At 41.7% G+C, this 18953-nt stretch overlaps 1 protein-coding gene across 1 annotated transcript in view; it reads left to right on the top strand.

Annotated features, from left to right (window-relative positions):
• The window catches only part of Col19a1 (collagen type XIX alpha 1 chain), a 311078-nt gene that overhangs the window by 278903 nt on the left and 13222 nt on the right, over positions 1–18953 (top strand). The window contains exons 42-48 of the mRNA XM_057751349.1: positions 285–329; positions 4827–4871; positions 4975–5037; positions 8316–8351; positions 8492–8536; positions 10545–10715; positions 12470–12536. Of these exons, the coding sequence (XP_057607332.1) occupies positions 285–329; positions 4827–4871; positions 4975–5037; positions 8316–8351; positions 8492–8536; positions 10545–10715; positions 12470–12536 (472 nt within the window). The remainder of the gene's footprint in view (positions 1–284; positions 330–4826; positions 4872–4974; positions 5038–8315; positions 8352–8491; positions 8537–10544; positions 10716–12469; positions 12537–18953) is intronic.

The raw sequence follows: 18953 nt of genomic DNA, 5'->3' as shown, positions 1-18953 counted from the left end.
TTTAGTAGTGTGTGTCTGTGTGTGTTTAGGGCTGCCCACTTCTAGTTGGATAATCAATCAGGGGGCTCATCCTTGAAGAAGATTGAAAATCTCTCTCCCTCCCTCCCTCCCTCCCTCCCTCCCTCCCCTTCTCCCTCCCTCTGCACTTTTCATCTAGGGGTTGCGCCTTGTGAGATTTTCTCCATCCACAATAGCATGTCAAATTACTATTTGAGCAATGATTATAAAAGTAAAGAGTATATAGTTATCATTATAAGTAGCCATTTCTATTTTAACCTCAACAGGGAGATCGAGGCCCAGCAGGTCCCCCAGGAATAGCCGGCATGTCGGTGAGTTTGACTTATATCATGTTAGCTTTTCCGGTATGCATTTCTATCTCAGTCTATAGCTAGTGATCAAGGGCTTTTGAGTATAGGGTGGCGATGGCAACAGTTGTCCAGAGCCTGTCTCACTGCTCTTGATTCTAGCATGTCTGTTCTTCATTTTGACCGTTCCCCTCCTTTTTGCCTTTTGTTCCTTCCCAAGTCTCTTTCATGGAAAGAGAGGAAATCATTTTACACATGGCTGTGCATTAGTGTGTGTGCACAGCTTTGAAAACTCACTTTTTATACCTCTGTCCCTGTCATATTTCAGCAGTTCTCTATCTCCCCGAGGCCACGTTCTCGTCTTGGGACATATGCATCGGGCTCCCACATTAAACTGTAGTCTGCCTGGGTGCTCACTTCACCCAGGGTTATTAGCAGAGCTTTATTGCTGCTAATGTTTTCTCGTAAACCAGGCTTCAATCCTCTCAGTCATTTTTTGTTGCTCTCTGGTGTCAAATGCTTTAATCTCATCAAGGTCTTTGCAAATGAATAGGAAGTGCTCCCAGAAAGGTTGAAATCATTTCAACGAGCCCTTGGGACAATTCTGATCTTCATTCATGATGCCCTCATTAAAATTTTGTGGTCACGGTTTATGAGTAAGAGGCCATTTATCCTCTTGGCAGGTGACCCCGCAGAGAAAGTCCAGCATCCTATTACAAGAAAGTCCATGGAAACCATGTGCTTGGTTAGCAGGAGCACCGTGAAGATGAGAAGGGGCCCGACTGTCAGCCCCACGCCACTGCTGCTTCACTAACACCACTTAGCATCACTGTATACAACCTAAGACCCCCAACCACCATACATTGCCATCTACCGCCATCCTAAAAAGGTCCATGGACCTCTCACTATTACATTTAACTAGCTCAAAAAAAAAAAAATAACGAAACGCTACCCATCATGTAGACGCCTTACAGAGAACGACATTCTTTATTAGATTTGTCCATACTGAGACTAAAAATGTGTACAATTGTCAAGGCAAAAAATGAAAAATACTTTCTCTAGAATTTATATAAAATGAAGATCGTTTATAAAAGCGGACTTCACACTTAATCTTACTCCCTCCACACACATCTGACTCTCCTCCTCGTTAGCATTGGGGGCTCTCTTTCTGGAACCATACTCGGAATGCCATGTCAATCAGTTCCCTTACACTCACATTCTCATACTCACAAAGAAACTCATCTTCCCATTACATCCATCTACATGTGACTTTAACATACTTTCTACTATTACCATAAATTGTCTGTGTTCAAAAAAATATTCCTAGATACCTGTTGCCAGAGGCCATTCCCAGCAGGCCAAACCAGAAGAAAACACACTGAAACTATATTAATTGCAATACTGTTTTGCCAATAGCTTAAGTGTATTTCTAGATATCTCTTACTTCTTAAATTAATCCATTTGTATTATTTTATATTTACAATGAGGCTTGTGGTTTACCAGCAAGGTTCCAGCATGTCTGTCCCCTGTGGTGGCTACATGGTATCTAACTGACTCTGCCTTCTTTCTCCCAGCATTCAATTTAGTTTTGCAGCCTAGCTCGACTCTGCCCTATTTCAAGCCAAAGCAGTTTCTTTATTTATTAACCAAAAAAACAACACATATAAAGAAGGGTTTCCCACATCATCTCCCCTTTTCTGTCTAAATAGAAAGAAGGTTTTAACTTTAACATAGTAAAATTACATACAACAGACCCAATCCCACTACCTGCCCAGGCAGCGGTGTGGGTTGTGTTGAGCCATGGGCATGGTCTCTACCACTTTCCTCCTAATCCCTGAGTGGCCATACAAGCACCCAGGCCCACAAACACCATTGAAGTGCTCCTTAGTTGCACCTCCTGAAAGAGCAGCCCAGACTCAATAAACACACAGAAACTATATTAATTGCAATACTGTTTGGCCAATAGCTTAAGCATATTTCTATCTAGCTCTTAAATCTTAAATTAACCTATTTCTATCATTTTATATTTTACCATGAGGCTCATGGTTTACTGGCAAGGTTCGAGTGTGTCTGTCCGTCATCTCACTGACTCTGCCTTCCTTCTTCCAGCATTCAATTTAGTTTTCCCACCTAGTTCTATCCTGCCCTATCACAGGCCAAACAAGCTTCTTTATTCATTCATTAATCAATAAAAGCAATACATATACAAAAGGACTTCCCATATCAGATACCAGCAAGATAATTAAAGTATGTGTATTAGTTTCAAAAGATAGTTTAAATGAGAAATTCCAGAAATATTTTTGAAGGCTGTAGTTTGATTGAAATATCAGACATATATTTGAATACCTCACAGCTGATAAATTTACTTTAAAAGCGACATTCACAACACTTAGAAGCACTTGGCAACCCCGAATTAGGGAAGGGTAAAAACTGTCATGACCACACATGTGCAATTGTGCGATTCAAAATAAGTATTTTTTAACTGGTCCTTGGAAAACAGAATAGTTAGGAGTGTGTACAAGAACTGGTAATGGCTACAAGACATTTTAAATGCACTCAATGCCACTGTGCCATACACTTTCAAGTGAGTACATGTCAAATTTTGTAACAGATGACAGAGACAGAGATGTATTCCGCACTGTCTAGAACTCTTGAGGTGATTCTGGAGATTGAAGCAAAGCTAAGGCCAGTTGGGCCTACCATGACTATTCAGTGGAGGCCCACTGAACCCAATCCTGCCCTTCCTAGAACACAACAGTCTGTCTTTTTCCTCTGTTTCCAAGATTACCCATGGCTTTCTCTAGAATGTCTTTCTTTCTCCCTTCTCTGAAGGAATTTACCTCCCAAAATTCTAAAACAGGTTGAAAATGAGACCCTTCTTTTTAAAAGTCTCATCTGCTCCCTTCTATCTCCACAATATCCTTCCCAGCCCTGGGTAGGCCGGGAGAGCAGGAGGTCCTCTTCCAGAGACAACATGCCGGTAAACCCAGTCTGATGCTCTGAGCTTCACTTCCTGTCTCGGCCAAACCCCTGTGTTATTAAAGTTCTCCATCCGACAATACTTGATGGAGCAACTTAAGGCTCAAAGTCCATTGACAAAGCCTGTCAGGGCAAGGAAGGCATGGCTGCTGGGGTAGGCTATGCAGATGCAGAAAGAACTTGAAATGTTTGTTCTACAAGTCAGTAGACCAAACAGTAGAGAGCTCCAGCAGGAACCAGAAGTGGATATGAGCCTCAAAGCCTGCCTCTGAGCAGCCAGCTTGTTTCTGCTATAAAACCACAGTCCTAAAGGCTTATAACTTCCCCAAACCTCAGCAGCTGAAGACCTCGTGTTCACATACAGGAGCCTGTAGGGCACATTTCACATTCAAACTGTGGAGGCATCATGTCCCTACCTCTTCCCGTGGTCTGTCTGCTCCAGGGTTTCCTGCTTCTTGTTCTTTGGGCCATAGCACATTGAGGGGGGGAAATATTTTCCTCAACCTTTTACCCAAATACAGCTTTTCAAATAAAATGGGTTTTTTTCATATTATTTTACTACCAACATAGAAGCTCCCTTGTGAAACTCTGAACCTGACGTAAATTCCTCTCACCTCTGCCTTTTATCTTACTTTGATTTCTATTAGTGTGGTTTTTAAAAAAATACCAAAAGCAACTTAGGAAATTTATTTGGATAATGTGTCCTGAACACAGCCCATCCCTCAAGGAAATCAGGCAGGAACTCAAACAGGGCAGGAACCAGGAGGGAGGAACTAAAACAGAGACCATGTAAGGCTACTCCTTACTGGCGTGTGCTTCATGGCTTGCTCAGCTTGCTTTCTCGTACAACCCCGGACCATCAGCCCAGTTGTTGCACTGCCCACAGCGAGCTGGCCCTCCCACATCAATAATTAATCAAGAAAATGTCCCACAGACTTGTCCACAGGTCAGTCTGATGGGGGGGGGGATTTCTCAATTACTGTTTCCTCTTCCTAAATGACAAGTTTGCATCAACTTGACAAACAACAGCAACAAAAACCAACCAGCACACCCTCCCCAAACTCCCACCTCCATCCCCTACCATAGAGATCGGTTCTCAGTCTATGGGTCGTGACCCCCTTGGGTCAATTTGTAACAATGAAAATATATCCTACATATCAGATATTTACATTGTAATTCATGACAGTAACAAAATCACAGTTATGAAGCAGCAAAAAAATAATAGTAATGTGCTTGGGGGTCACCACAACATGAGGAACTGTATTAAAGGGCGTAGCATTAGGAATGTTGAGAACCACTGGCCTAGAGTAAGAAAGAATTGCCAGGATAAAAAGACTTAGGAGATCCAACAACGAGGGTACATGTTCAATATCCTCCCTCTCCCGGTCAGGACTCTGTAGTGTGTGCCTTACAGCCTCTTGGGTCTACTGTGCCCTGGAACATGTACTAGTTCAAATAGACAGTAACCTGAACTCTTGTGGAGGCAGAAACGCATGGCATCAATAACATGGCTTCTAACATTTTTATTTGGTTTTCTTACAGGGGAAACCCGGTGCCCCAGGCCCTCCAGGTGTTCCAGGGGAACCGGTGAGCTACCACCAATCTAGCAGCAGATATTCTGCTGTAGTATCTAGATGCTATTTTAAAGAAATTTTTACCAATGAACTTTTTTCTTGGCTCACACTTCTAGGGTGATAGAGGGCCTGTTGGAGATACAGGTTTTCCTGGACCAGAGGGACCCTCGGGGAGACCAGTAAGTACTTACGACACAGACACTGCTATTCTAAGAGATGTCCTATGCCTTCTCTCTTCACTTTCCTCCTCAGAAACCGAAGATCTCAGCAAGCAGCTTCAGAATGAAATGCAGACAGGTTCTAAATATTGAATTTGGGGTACTGGCAGGGGATTCCTCCAGGAGTTTCCTACATCTCTATTTGGTATTTTTATCTTTTAAACAATGGTAGGGAAAGATGTGATTTTTGTGAGTGTCACTAGAGTGGACTCATTGTTTCTTATGTCTAGTAACCAGTAGAGTTCAAATTAAATGTCCTGTCACATTCTAAAATAGGAAGAAGCCAACAGCTTGCTGGCATAGCACCTGTGTGATAAACTAAGGAAGAAAACCTACTGTGGGCCTTGTCCTGACAATGTCATTAATAACCATTACTGCAAATGTGTCGTGCCCAGAGCCCTAAAAAAAGCTTGTGTATTGATATGACATTGTGACAGTCACGCCCACCCAGCGGTTATACATCTAACCCCTACTGTGAGCCGAGAGTGTCCTGAGGCCAGAGAGGCATGTGAAGCTTTGAGTTTTGTTTTTAAAGATTTTTTCATCCTTTAATATGTATTTTATTTTATGTGTATGCATGACCGCATGTATATATATGTACCATATGTACGATATGGGTACCTGGTGCATGTGGGAGCTAGAAGAGGGCATCAGATCCCCTGGAACTATAGTTAAAGATTGTGAACCATCAGATGGGTGCTAAGAACCAAACCCAGTCCTTTGGGAGAGCAACAAGTACTCTTAAGCTCCAAGTCATATATCCAGCCTATCAAAGTTTCTTTTCAGAAGGTCTTGGTCATTTGCTCTGTCATGTATGGAAGGGAAGTACTGAAAATGAGTACCGTGAATCCTAGGAACTTTGTTCGCTATTTCTCTGACATTCAGAGTTGATGAATTCTCTGGCCTTCCTCTCCTCAGAGGTGGCAATGCAGGAAACAAAAGGCATATGCTGTTCAGAGTCAGGCATTCTGGGCTTGATAGATGACCCAGGGTGTTCCATGAGTCAGTCAGGTGGCATGCGGTGTGAAGAGACCTGCAGTGCTGGCTATAGGAAGTACCGAGTGAACATTATAATGTTCTGAGCTTCCCGTCACCTTTCCTTAACAAATTTTCCCCCCTAACCCTTGTGAGTCAGCCCACAAAAGGCTTGCGATTGAGTTCCCCGTATATAATACAATTGGCAATTGTTTTTCATTGAACGAACATTTTTGAGCAACTGTTCCATGCTAGCAATGGTTGGTGCTGAAAACGGCAGCATGGGGCACTCATTCCTGTCTGAGGGAGCTCCCACCGGGGCGCTGCCACCCTATGCCTAGGAGTATAGCAGGGGCGTTTTTTTGATTTAGTCTGTTATCAAAAGAAGAGAACATAAAGTTGAGAAGGGGTCGTATTGAGAGGGATTCATGGAGAGCTGGTGGGAAAATGAGGCATAGATGTGATCATGTTTCTTTGTATATGTGTATGAATGTTTTTTCAAAAGAGAAACATGTACATTTAAAGGTTCAAACATGAGTTACAGCTTTACATTTGATTTATCTTTTATTCAGGCGTCACAGTTGTTTCTCGTGCTCTCTTTAATCAGCTTTACCTGTGTTGCTAGTGTTCTGGCGGGTAAAAAAAAAAAGTCTTTGAACTATACACTTCAGGTATATCCTTAGTTAAAGCGCTCTCCAGAATTCCCAGGGTGCTTCAGAGAAGTCCTGAGCCTATGGTTGGGTTACCAACCACAACAGATGCCAGCATGGTTTGCATCCCTGAAACAGGTGGCTGTCTGCAGCTGTGTCCTTGGGGAGTCTGTGCCCGCGAATCAAAGTCTCTCAGGCTTTCCCAGTGCGTGTCTATGCCATGCCCACTGGCTAGGAAATGCCGCTCCCTCACCTTCATCTCTCTCTCTTCAAATCACATCTCAAAGCTGCGTCTGCAGTCGGGCTCTGAGTATTTGATTTGACCCCAAGCCCTTTTCCTCCCTCTGTATCTGACAGGCCATTCTGTCAGTTTTACAAATCTCCACTCAGGGCTGGCTTTATGACCACTTCCAGAATACCTTTTAGAGGTCCCAGAAGTTCCCATTTTCTAATTAAAAAAAAAAAAATGTCACTGCCTAATAGTCTCAAAAACTATGATTACGGATTCCCAGCTCTTATTTACTATTCTTTCAAGCCAAAAAATAATCATTTTTCTCCAGTTATGGTTTATTTTATAGTAGGAACACATTCTGGCCATGTTATGAAATTCCCTCAGAACCAAGTGGCAGCGTTTGCTGAGAGAGAACCTGGGATTAAAACTGCTAAAAGGTTGTTGTGGAGATACGAATCCCAGAAAGATGTCAGTGAGTGTCTCCTCAGACAGATAGGGAATCAACACCAGACTGAAGAAAAGACACCTGTGAAGCACAGCTTGGTGAACTACTGAGTTTAACTGGCATGACTTACAGGAGTGTAAGTGAGGAGCTCCTGGCAGGAGCACAAATGATGCCCAGAAAGCTGCATCACCATAGGTAATGCTCACAAAAGCTGGAGCCCTGGCGTTCTCCAGATTCTTCCACTGTTTCTGGGCAGTTCAGCTGATCTAAGGGTGTCTCTCAATGCGTTCTCCAGATTCTTCCACTGTTTCCGGGCAGGGCAGTTCAGCCAATCTAAGGGCGTCTCTCAGAAGTCCTTACTGCTCATTTAACCTTGGGAAGGAGGAGCAGAGTGAATATGGTCAGTTTCAGGAACTTCCTAAAGCTTTCAGGTTGTTGGTTCTGAATTTTAAGTAGCTTCCCTGAAGGATGGAGTGTTTCATCTTCCTTTAAACTATCCTTAGTCTTCCTTCCAAGATGGAAGGTTTATCCCAGAGAAAACACTTGCACAACAGAGGTATAAAATATCTCCACAGCTCATCCATTCAATGCTTTGAAGCCCCGTCACTCTTCATAGGAGGCGGAGGAAGCCGTTTTAGGTGACACCATAATTCCATGTTTCTGTGCTTCCTTCTTGGTTGTAAACTCATTCTTATGTTCTTCACTGTGTATGTGAAGATGCCGGCGTTAATCAGATGGACTAAATTCCCGAGCCTGGCCAACGAAGCCAGTAAACGGCAATCAGAATTTGAACTTGGGGCCACAAGGTTGTACTGATTCTCTATTCAATTTTGCCATTCAGACTCACCAAGATATGAAGTCATATGTAACATATTTTTGTATGTTTAACTATGACTGTACATAGACATGAGATAGACATTTTTTTTTATCTTTTTAGGGCATAAATGGAAAAGATGGATTACCAGGTGCTCAGGTATGGGAAAAATATTAAATGGTATGAATTCTTAAAATTTCTACTTTTTAAGTATATGTGTCTCAGAACCATTTGGGTCAGTTAGACTGATGGAAAATTTTGGTAAGCAATGATTTTTAGTGTTGACATCTGTTTTCCAGGGCATCATGGGTAAACCTGGAGACAGAGGCCCCAAAGGAGAGCGCGTATGTATATCACTACTGTGGTTGATGCTCCCACCTGTCTGATACAACTCTTCCATCTCTTTAGCCACACAACGAAGCCTGTAGACAACTTTGGTTCTCCCGACATGAAATGATTAGGATGTACACGAAACAATGTATCCACTAGGGATAGGATGCCACACTTGAGCCCTGTGAAGAGTGTGCCTGCTAGTTGGTGTTTGTGCACGAGTCTGTTTTTCTACTCCAGTTTGAAAGGGTTTTACCACCCTCCTGTCTGAGACACATAGGCCAACTACAACCACCACCCAAATTCTTTTGGCCGGCTGAGGGATTTCTCACCCACAGTGGTATTGACACATGGAAGCAGGTAAGTTTTTGTGCTGTTTGGCCACCTAGCATATTGCAGAACACTGCTGGCATTGCTGGCCCTGTCCTGATGCAGCCGCACCGTCATGCCTCCGCTGTCAGTACCCAGGCATCACGAAATGCCTTCCAGGGAGCAAGACGCCCAGGCTGAGAAACACTGGTCCATGGGAACGCTATGCAAAGTAGGGAAACTGAGGATGGAGAGGAGTAGGAAGGGAATGGAATGTGAAGTTCTGCACGCAGGTGTAGGGTGTACTTTTGTTAGAACCCTGGGGGCTGCCGGGGCTGTTACTGGAACTTACCGGCATTTTCTGTAGTGAATCATAATCTCCTAGTAGGACTTGTGTTCACGGTATAAGTTACACAAGCCTTGCTACTTCAATAGTCCTTTTTAGGGCTGCTCCTATGTTTGTACCATATATGTGTTTGTGTACTGATGTCTAATTTATTGGCATTTTTTTAAATATTACACAAGTAATTCGTGATGATGGAAGGAAGTATGAAAAACAAGGTAACATAAATTTAAGAAGAAAAAGTCTTCCATGCATCCTTACGCAGGGATAAACATTAGATATTTTGAATGTATTTTAATTTTTCACTTTTATGTTTAATGTACACATAGAATCAATGTAAAGTATATATTCTTTCGAAATCAGATTGACAGTGTTTTGTAAACATTTTTTCTACTAGCAATATGCAATAACTATATATGGTTTCCCTAATCCTCTTTTTCCAAGCAGCTATTTTTTTCTCCAGTTTTCTTAATAATAAACACTACAAACATTTTTTTAGAAAAAAATATTTTTGAAAAAGAGTTATGTGAGTCTAGAGAAATTCTCGGCCTCCACCCTGCGGCCTGCGCATGTGGATTAAACCCACACATCAAGTCTGGTGATGGAAGCCAAGCGCCCCTTTGAGGCCTGAAGTGACAATGGGTGACAGGTGTCAACTCAGTTATCTCACCAGGACCCATACATAAAAATTTAAATGTTTTGCAAGGCAGTGGTAGTGCATACCTTTAATCTCAGCACTTGGAAAGCAGAGGCAGGAGGATCTCTGTGAGTTTGAGGCCAGTCTGGTCTGCAGAGCTAGTTCCAGGACAGCTAGTTATACAAAGAAACTCTGTCTTGAAAAACCAAAAAAAAAAAAAAAAAAAAAGTTAAAGGTTCACATGATCACAAAATACAGATCATAGATCCAAGTATGTTAATATTTTTTTAATCTTGGAAGTTTCTGCAGACATGAGTCGAGAAGTCTATGTATTGATACGTTTTATAGACAATGCCATTGATATCGCAGGCATGTGTTTTCTTTCTACACGGCTTCTTTATCTCCTTTAGTACCTTGTGATCACATTAATACCTGTGATTGTTCACTTATTTTCATGATTTTTTTTAAAATCAAGAGAAATACAGGTGAGTCTTTTGCAGAGCATTGCAGACCCAGGAATAGTGCGGGAAGTGTGGGGCGGCCTCTGGCACCCATCCGTCACACTCAGCTCACACTCAGCTCACACTCACTTCCCAGAGTCACGCACATGAACTGAAGGCGTGGAACTGAAGCACTTGCTGTGGGGTCACTCTTCCCTTGGGCACTTCCCTTGACTTTGCTGTTAGTCACAGCATTACTAGAAAGGGTAATTCCTTATTTTCTCCCCAAACAGGGTGATCAGGGAATTCCAGGAGACAGAGGCCCACAAGGCGAACGTGGCAAACCAGGCCTTATGGGCATGAAAGGGGCTATTGGTCCTGTGGGGCCCCCAGGAAGCAAGGGCTCAATAGGATCACCTGGCCACCAGGGCCCTCCAGGCTCTCCAGGCATCCCCGGCACGCCGGTAAGTGGAGCTCCTGGCTCAGACTGACCATGTGACTTTCTATAATGAAAGAAATACCAATCATCTGTAAACATATGAAATAAGCTGGTCTGGACCATTATTTGAAGGTATGTGCTGATCCTATAAAAATACAATGTATATTATCATGCTTGCCCCTTCCATGATCCTCCCCACTTCCCTACCCACCCAACTCACCCAGCTTATCTCTTTCTCTCAAAACGAATAAGAAACAAAAGCCAAAAAAAAAAAAAATCAAAAAACAAAAAATCTCACAAAAACAAAAATCAAAACAAATAGGCAAAAACCCAGTAAGACAGAAAAAATGCCCAAACAAAGCAAAACAAAATAAGAAATCCACACAAGTGCCTTTGAGTTTGTTTCGCATTGGATAACAGGACATGTGACCCACCCTGGAGTGTAGTTGCCCGGTGACACTCCACAGGAGAAAACTGATATTTCTTTTGCCAGCAGGTACTAGCTGCAGATGGCTTCTTGGTTAGGGGTGAGACCTGTGTCCTCCTTGCCTTCTCTGTACTTTCATTCAAGTTTTCCCATGCATATTGAAGACAAGGTAGCAGTTCTGAGCAATAGAAATCAGCACCTTATGGGGACATCACATTGTCTTCTTCCTTCTTGCACTCTACATGAATGGACTGCTGTGCACGGACAAGATCACAGTCTTATTATCATATATACGTGCTCGATATGCAAACATGGCGAAGGAATCAGGGGAGAATAATGGAGAACTCGCCAAGACAGGGACTTTGACAGATTAAGGACAGCAGCCTAATTTGTAGGAATAAGCAGGACCGTGTCTGAAAATCACCTCCCATGGAGATTTCCCACAGATCTTTCATGTCCCTCATCTGGTCACAGCCCACTGGGCTTTGTTATGCATTCCTCAAAGTGTGTGACTGACCATAGGAGGGAGCCCCTACATCACAGCTTCTCATGTGTGCTACGTTGTCTTCATTGCCATACACGAAGCCTTAGAGAATAACTGTGCATACAAAGAATAGCACTGAGATACCTTCAAATCCTGGCAGTCTTGAAAAGTGAGAGATCCCTTCTGAAAATATCAAAGTATGTCAATAAAACATGGCTATTATAAATGTGGTTTCTTGTCAAAGGACTAAGCATTCAGTTGACAACACTTACCGACTTGTTACTCAGGTATCTCAGGTGTTCGCTATTGAAAATTTGCTCATGGGCAGGAGAAATGACTCAGTCATTAAAGGCTATGTTCACGACCAAAACTTAAGATTTAGCAAATATATTTGTATTAATATGTAAGTTATAGTAGCACGAGACAGGCAAGAGATGAGAAAAACACTTTATAGGATAATCCTGCAACAACATGATGTCAGTGATTGTTATAGATTTTTCTAGTATCCAGGAGTGGGGTACATGTTCCATTGTGATTGATTATGAACAACATGCATTGTTTGGGCCTTTTAAGGTTATAAAATGAAGCAACAGAAACTGTATGTTCTAATTGTCCCTAGCCACATTTCTCCATTCTTAGGCAAAGTGTTAGCATCACTGATTATAATCCCAATTACTTGTAAAGCAACTGTGAACTTCAGTTTATCCTAGTATTTGACCAAACAGTGTTCATTGCCCAGAACAGCGCACTGCCTGAAGATTTTGCCTGGCAGATGTTTATCGGCAAAGGTCTCCCAAGCCCAACATTTCCGTTTCTCACCCACTTGTGTTCTGCTCTCTTTTAATAGTTGTTCTTTTTCCTCCTTTAGGCTGATGCTGTTTCATTTGAAGAAATCAAAATGTACATTAATCAAGAGGTCCTAAGGATTTTTGAAGGTTAGACTCGCTTTGTAATAGTTCCGAATGTTTAACACGTCTCCACTTCCCATCCCCGTGTGGGGAATTTCTTTAGTGACATTCTTGAAAGATGACTCCGTGACAGCAACCTCAGCAGATCCATTTCATGGAGAGGCAGATCCTTCACACAGAAATGTCTGCCTTATGGTGTCAAATGTTCTCTCTAAACTTCCCTTCCGCGCCACTTGTCTATAAACCACATGGGTGAAGGACCTTCTATCGGTGCTGTTGGTGTAGCTGTCTTTCAAATATCTCAATACCCATCCCACTCCATCTTGATTTTCCTCCTCTGTGGAGTACGCCCAGCTCCCCCATCCCTGCCACCCTGGGGAGGTGTTTAATTTACCTATAAAGGTTTTAACCAGGGTGGGTTACAATGTCCTTTGATCTATACCAGGGTCAGCAAACTAAAGACTCCCGGCCACTTCCTTCTGCTACAGATGCACTTTTATACGGCCCACAAGCTGAGGACAGTTCTTTATATTTGTTAGAGGATTTCCCATCCTCATTTCTTAAAAAGATCAAAATGACACACTTAAAATGACGTAAATTCAGATCTGGCTTCTAATAAAGTGGTTTGGGGTACAGTCATGCTCACTTCTTTTCGTATTCCTCCAGTGTTTTCAGACTACAGGTGAATAGTTGAATAGATGTGACGGATTTCATGTAGCCAGCAAAAAATTACATATTCACTTTCTGGCTCCTTCAGAGTAAGTTTGCCTGCCCCAGCTCTAGATATTTAATCCCAAGATAGCATTGTTTATAAAACAAAACAAAGCAGGGTTTCATGTAGCCCATGCTGGCCTTGAATTCTCTATGTAGCCTGAGGATGGCCTAGAACTCCTGATGCTCCTGCTTCCACCTTACAAGTGCTGAGATTATAGCACTTGACCATCCTACCAGGGTTATTAATGCTTTTCCTGCGCTTAAACCTAGGGCTTCTTGTACGCTAGGGGACACTTTCCAGCTGAGCCACACCCCCAGCCTATCAATGCTTTCTCTCAAAGGTTAATACTTGCTGGTCATTCATTTTGAGTCATCAGTTAACAGCATGGCTTTTCCTTCTGAAAACTTTTTAAAAAGAGTTTTTAATTGTGTGTTATTTTAAAGACCTTAAACACGTGAAGTTATGTTTGATATTATTAAACATCAAGTAGCTTTAGTGGCAGAACACTTGCTCGACATGTCTAAGGCCCTGGGTTTGACTTACAATACCAAAAAAAATAAAATTAAATAAACAAAGCAAAACCAAATAAAATTCAAGTGATTTATGTTCTGACATTGGTCCAACCTGAAAATATGGTTTAGAATATTCATGGAAGATCAGGTGGCTGACAGAGCTTTGGGTCATCTCTAAAGGTATAACCATGTTATCATTCTGATTGTGGATGGAAATGTTGAATTGAAAAGTCAAGAGCTGGGCTGACAGGATGGCTCAGTGGCTAAAGGTGCTTGCTGCCAAGACTGACAACCTGAGTTCCATCTCTGGGACCCACATGGTGGGAGGAGAGAAATGGCTCCTGCAAGTTGTCCTCAGACCTCTTCGCACACACCATGGCACACCTGCCATGCATATTCACACACTACAACAATAACAATAAATAATAAATTAGTAGTAATAGTATTAATAAAATGTGAATGTTTCAAATTTTAAGTTGAATCAAGGCTTAGGCCTTTCCAAATGTCATCAGATTCCTACTGCACACCTGTAAGTTATCTGTTAATCTCTTGTTTATTGAAGTCTGACTCTATATATTTTCTAAAATCTGTTGTAGAGCTCTCACCCTTGTGTCCCCTAGCTTCACCCCATCTCTCCCAATGCCTCTCACTTAGGGTCCCTGTGAATGGCAGGACACTCTAACCTTGAGAGAGCTTGTTTACCGCCAAAGCCACAGATAACCTTTTCCTCAAGATGGTTTATTAAAAAGGAAGTTTTTTGCTTGGAATCTCTAGCCTCCAGCTCCATGTGTGCTATCCCCTTTCCTGCTTACTTTCCAGACAGCAGCCTGGCACATCTGTCTTCTCCCACACAAAATGCACCTGAACCTACAGTTGGTTGGTTAACACTTAAGTTCATTTGCCCTCAAACCATTTCCATTCAGTCCGTTTGCACTACTTCCATGGCTTCTGAAGAAAAAACGTAAAACTTCACTTTCACAGATCATAGCACTGTCAGGTCAGTTTCCCTTTCCACAAAGCCTTCTCTAAAGGCAGAGATTAATTGTCACATTTTAAAACAGTTTCAGTGAACTAGCGCAGTACAGTAAGTGCTTGGGTTCAGCCACGCTCATCTGCAGACTGTTTTCTTAGCATTTTCGCTAGAGGAGACGTCAGTGGGGGTTCCTGCAGTCTTTCCACACTCCTGCCTGACCACAGCCTCAGGAAGGGTTCCCCGTCTCCAGCAGGAGTCCAAGGTGGTCCTCAGGAGGTCCTGCTGCAAGCTTTATTCCAGGTGGCTCCTCGTGTAAAACCCTACACCAGGACCCAAGTTTCGAGCTCTCCTCCAGGGATTTATCAATCTCCTTTGAACTTCATAGGTGACCCTCACAGGCTTCTCACCTTGGGCTATTCTACAGGCCACTACCCTGTCCTTCAGCATGCTAAATGCTCATTCCCAACCCCAAGAAATGGAGGGAGGTGATTCTCCATGATCTCAAACCTGGGTTCCAGCTGGATAGTAATACACAAGCATGCATTCATTCTAAAGTTAGATTAAATCCCACTTTGATTGGCCAATATGTCAAAGCATTTCTGCGGGTAGGGTGATCAGATTACACAAGGCAGAGACAGATGCTATCCACATGATTCAGCCTAGCATCTTTTGTCCTTAGGAAGACTTAGCAGCTTCCAACAATGCTATCTACATAAATCAGAGGCTTGACATATCAGAGAAGCATAGATTTTGCTATGACCTACCCTATAATAATTGAGCATTTGCATCTATATGGAAAATTATGAAATAGTATATACAAACTAACAGACTTTTTCCACTCTTTAAACCCTCAAAGTCTGACCTGCCAATGAGGAAGAACAGGAAGGTTAGGTTTATTTCTGCGTTTGGTTTCCAGTGTTCAGAAAACTCATGTTTTCTCCATTTTCACACATATTTCACACATGTGTATTTGAATGAGTATAACATACTGTCCCATTCTACTCTTTCAAGGTAGCATCTCTTTCCTCTCTATAACTAAGATATTTATAAGTGTGTATATATTTGTGCATAGACACAGCATCCAACAGATACACATCTATAAGTAGAATATTTGTGTGTGTGTGTGTGAATATACACATCATCCAATAGATACGCATCATGGAAGATACAATAAGTATTTTCCACAACATATCCTGTTAATTCCATTTACAACTTCTGTTTACCAGGAACTCAACCAGCATCAGTCATGCGCCTTGCAGGATTCCCTCTATCTCCAGTGAGCTGTGGTCGTCTGTTCACACAGAAAAATGGGTTCTGAAATACGTAACTGATGGTTGTGAGCGAACGTAGAACTTGCCAACCGTGGTTTTCACGTGGGGCAGCTAGCTGGGCATTCTAAATGAAGGTCTTTCGATTTCAGTGTCCTTAAGTCTCTCCATGAATGCATTTCAGTTTTCTACCTTGACTGCCATCTCAGCAGTATTTTAGGGGTTCATTTATTCATTTTTTTTTCAGTATTAAAGCCAGAGTATTGCTGAAGTCTGGAGTTGTCAATACAGAGACAGTCTATCTCCCTTTATTTGTTCATTTTACATCTTAGTGGACATACACTTACCTCACTTTCCCCATCCTTCTCTTCCCCCAGACTGTCCCCTTTTTAGAAAGGGACCCTTTAGTTGCTAGGGCTAGGGTAGACTGTTTAGATTCTTAGAGAAACATTTCTACCACTTTATACTTAAGCTTTTGATCTATTGACTTTATTTCAACTTCTTTCCTTTGCTTCCTACTTCCAGAGATAACTTACATCCCATTTTGAGTCTCTAGAATCCGCATTTTAAATTTGGTTTCTGTTCTCAGTGGAAAGTCTCAGTTTTCTTGCTTTCTACCAAGACAAATATCCCTCGGCAATCTGACCCTCAGCTTCCAAAACTGTGTAGCTACTTTTTCCTTTTAGAGTCTCCTCATTCTTGAGCTTTGTGATTTTAGAAGTGTCTTGGTTGTTTTTCAAGCATCCCCAGGAGACTTATATCACATGCGAGTGTTCAATTCCCTGTATTTACCCATGACGACATTTCAAAGTAACATACTTGACAAAGACTGTGAACAAATACAGCATTGTGAACTATATAAAATAAATGAGTCCAAAATATACCATAGCAATTAAAATGAAACTGGGAAATTATTCAGATATCACAAGAAATTATTGCTGTATTGCCCCCATAGGAGAAAACTACATGTAATTTTATTTTCCAAAATTATAAGACATGAGGGAAAGCCATGTAAAACGCCCCCAAAGTGATTTCTCGAACAGTTTAGTAATCCTGTGAATGACCATTCTTTTTTTAAAATATTTATTTGTTTATTATGTATACAATATTTTGTCTATGTGTATGTCTGCAGACCAGAAGAGGGCACCAGACCTCATTACAGATGGTTGTGAGCCACCATGTGGTTGCTGGGAATTAAACTCAGGACCTTTGGAAGATCAGGCGATGCTCTTAACCACTGAGCCATCTCTCCAGCCCTGAATGACCATTCTTTATCCTTAAGGCTAAAAGAGAACAATATTATCAAGTGACGAGGACTTCCCTTGATCTATCATGTAACTCATGCTTCCGTAATGGAGCATCAAAAGAAAATAAGATGAGGTTATACTAAGAACGTGGGCAACTCAACATGTGAATGAGATGTTAGGAGAAAAGATTCAATTGTCTTGTGAAACAAGAGGCAGATGAAGACTGGGTGACACCTGAGTGTCCCTTACTTCTTCAATCCATGTTAATGCTTGCCTTGTCACCAGAACTTCATTCTCCAAGAAAGCCAAGTGCTCAGCCTCACCTCTCAGTCTTTTGGCCCTTGTGACTGCTCGCTCTTGTTCTGCCCAGGCAGGTGGAATATGAATGGTTTATATACACCTCTTCCAAAGTCTTTAATTTTCTGCCTCATTAGAAAGCAGAATCAAAAAAACAGTTTAAATGACTAAGGAGCTCTGAAAACAGAGGGAAGGCAATCAAGAATACAGGCCTCCGCAATTCATTTAGATGCTAAGAAACTATTAGTTTCAATTATAGAGCATTAGGGTAGGGTTCCGAAGAGCTAATTAGCTTATGCTCGATGACTGTTTCTTAGTGTAGCTTAAAGCCAGTTCATTTACAGCTAGAAGTAATTGTTTAAAATAATTGTGTTTTGCTAAAGTTATTAAAAATCCTCCCAAAACAAAGTACTTGTAAATTTACCTCTTAGCTTAAAGAGAAGAAAATTAGGGTGGCAAATAACTGTTTAGCCATTAAAGGTACCAAACATGTTTCGTAACATTTATTTATTGATGTGTGTGTGTGTGTTTGTGTTCACATGCACACCTGTGTGTGTTGGCACATGTGCCATAGCGTGTGTACATGTGTGGAGGCCAGAGGAAAAGTTGTAGGAGTCTGTGCTCTCCTCCTCCCGTGTGGATCCCAGGGATTGGGCTCAGGTAGTCAGGGTTAGTGTCAAGCATCTTTACCAGCTGAGCTATCTCAGCTGCATTTAGTTTTACCAGTGAAATCATTTGAATTACTAAGACAGTTTTTTTTTTTTGAAGAAATCCAGATTCTTTTTATCATGGCAAGACTGTACCCTCTTCTAATTTTGTATTTTAAAAATTAATCACCCATATATTAGATTTTTACAATGAATATATATATAATATAAGTAAAGCAAGTTTAAGGAGCTCTGTGGCAGCTTTTATATATAAGGGGATTCATGATTTTCTCAAAATGAATTCCAGACTAAAATACTGAGTGTGCTCTTGAGATAAAATTTAACTGAGCAACGTTCTGTCTGAAATTAATAACAAACAATTCAATAGTGACAAGAAATGTCTTGCATGAGCTGACAGATTCCTAATCTGCTGTCTCAGACTGAGCTGCAGATGCTCAGCTGTTTTGGAGTAGTTTGAGACACCAGATTAGAAATGTCCTTTATAATATATGTGCTTCATAAAAACATAGCAATAGTTCTTACTTAAATGATCAGCTTAAATGAGTAAATTCTGTAACTCCAAAACAAAGTCCACAATCCCTAATGAAAAGCTCTGCGACAGAGAATGTTGAGGCAGGTGTGTTGGAGTAGCAGCTGGAACCCCAGGCATTCAAGGGTAGCCTGGACTGCATGAGACCCTTAATCAAATATGTTTTTACTTAAAAAATAAAATGAAGAGGGAACCAGAGAGATGGCTCAGAGGTTAAAAGCACTGACTGTTTTTC

This window comes from Chionomys nivalis, chromosome 19, assembly GCF_950005125.1.
Source record: "Chionomys nivalis chromosome 19, mChiNiv1.1, whole genome shotgun sequence".
Classification (NCBI taxonomy): Eukaryota; Metazoa; Chordata; class Mammalia; order Rodentia; family Cricetidae; genus Chionomys; species Chionomys nivalis.
This window is presented reverse-complemented; position numbering and strand designations above follow the sequence as displayed.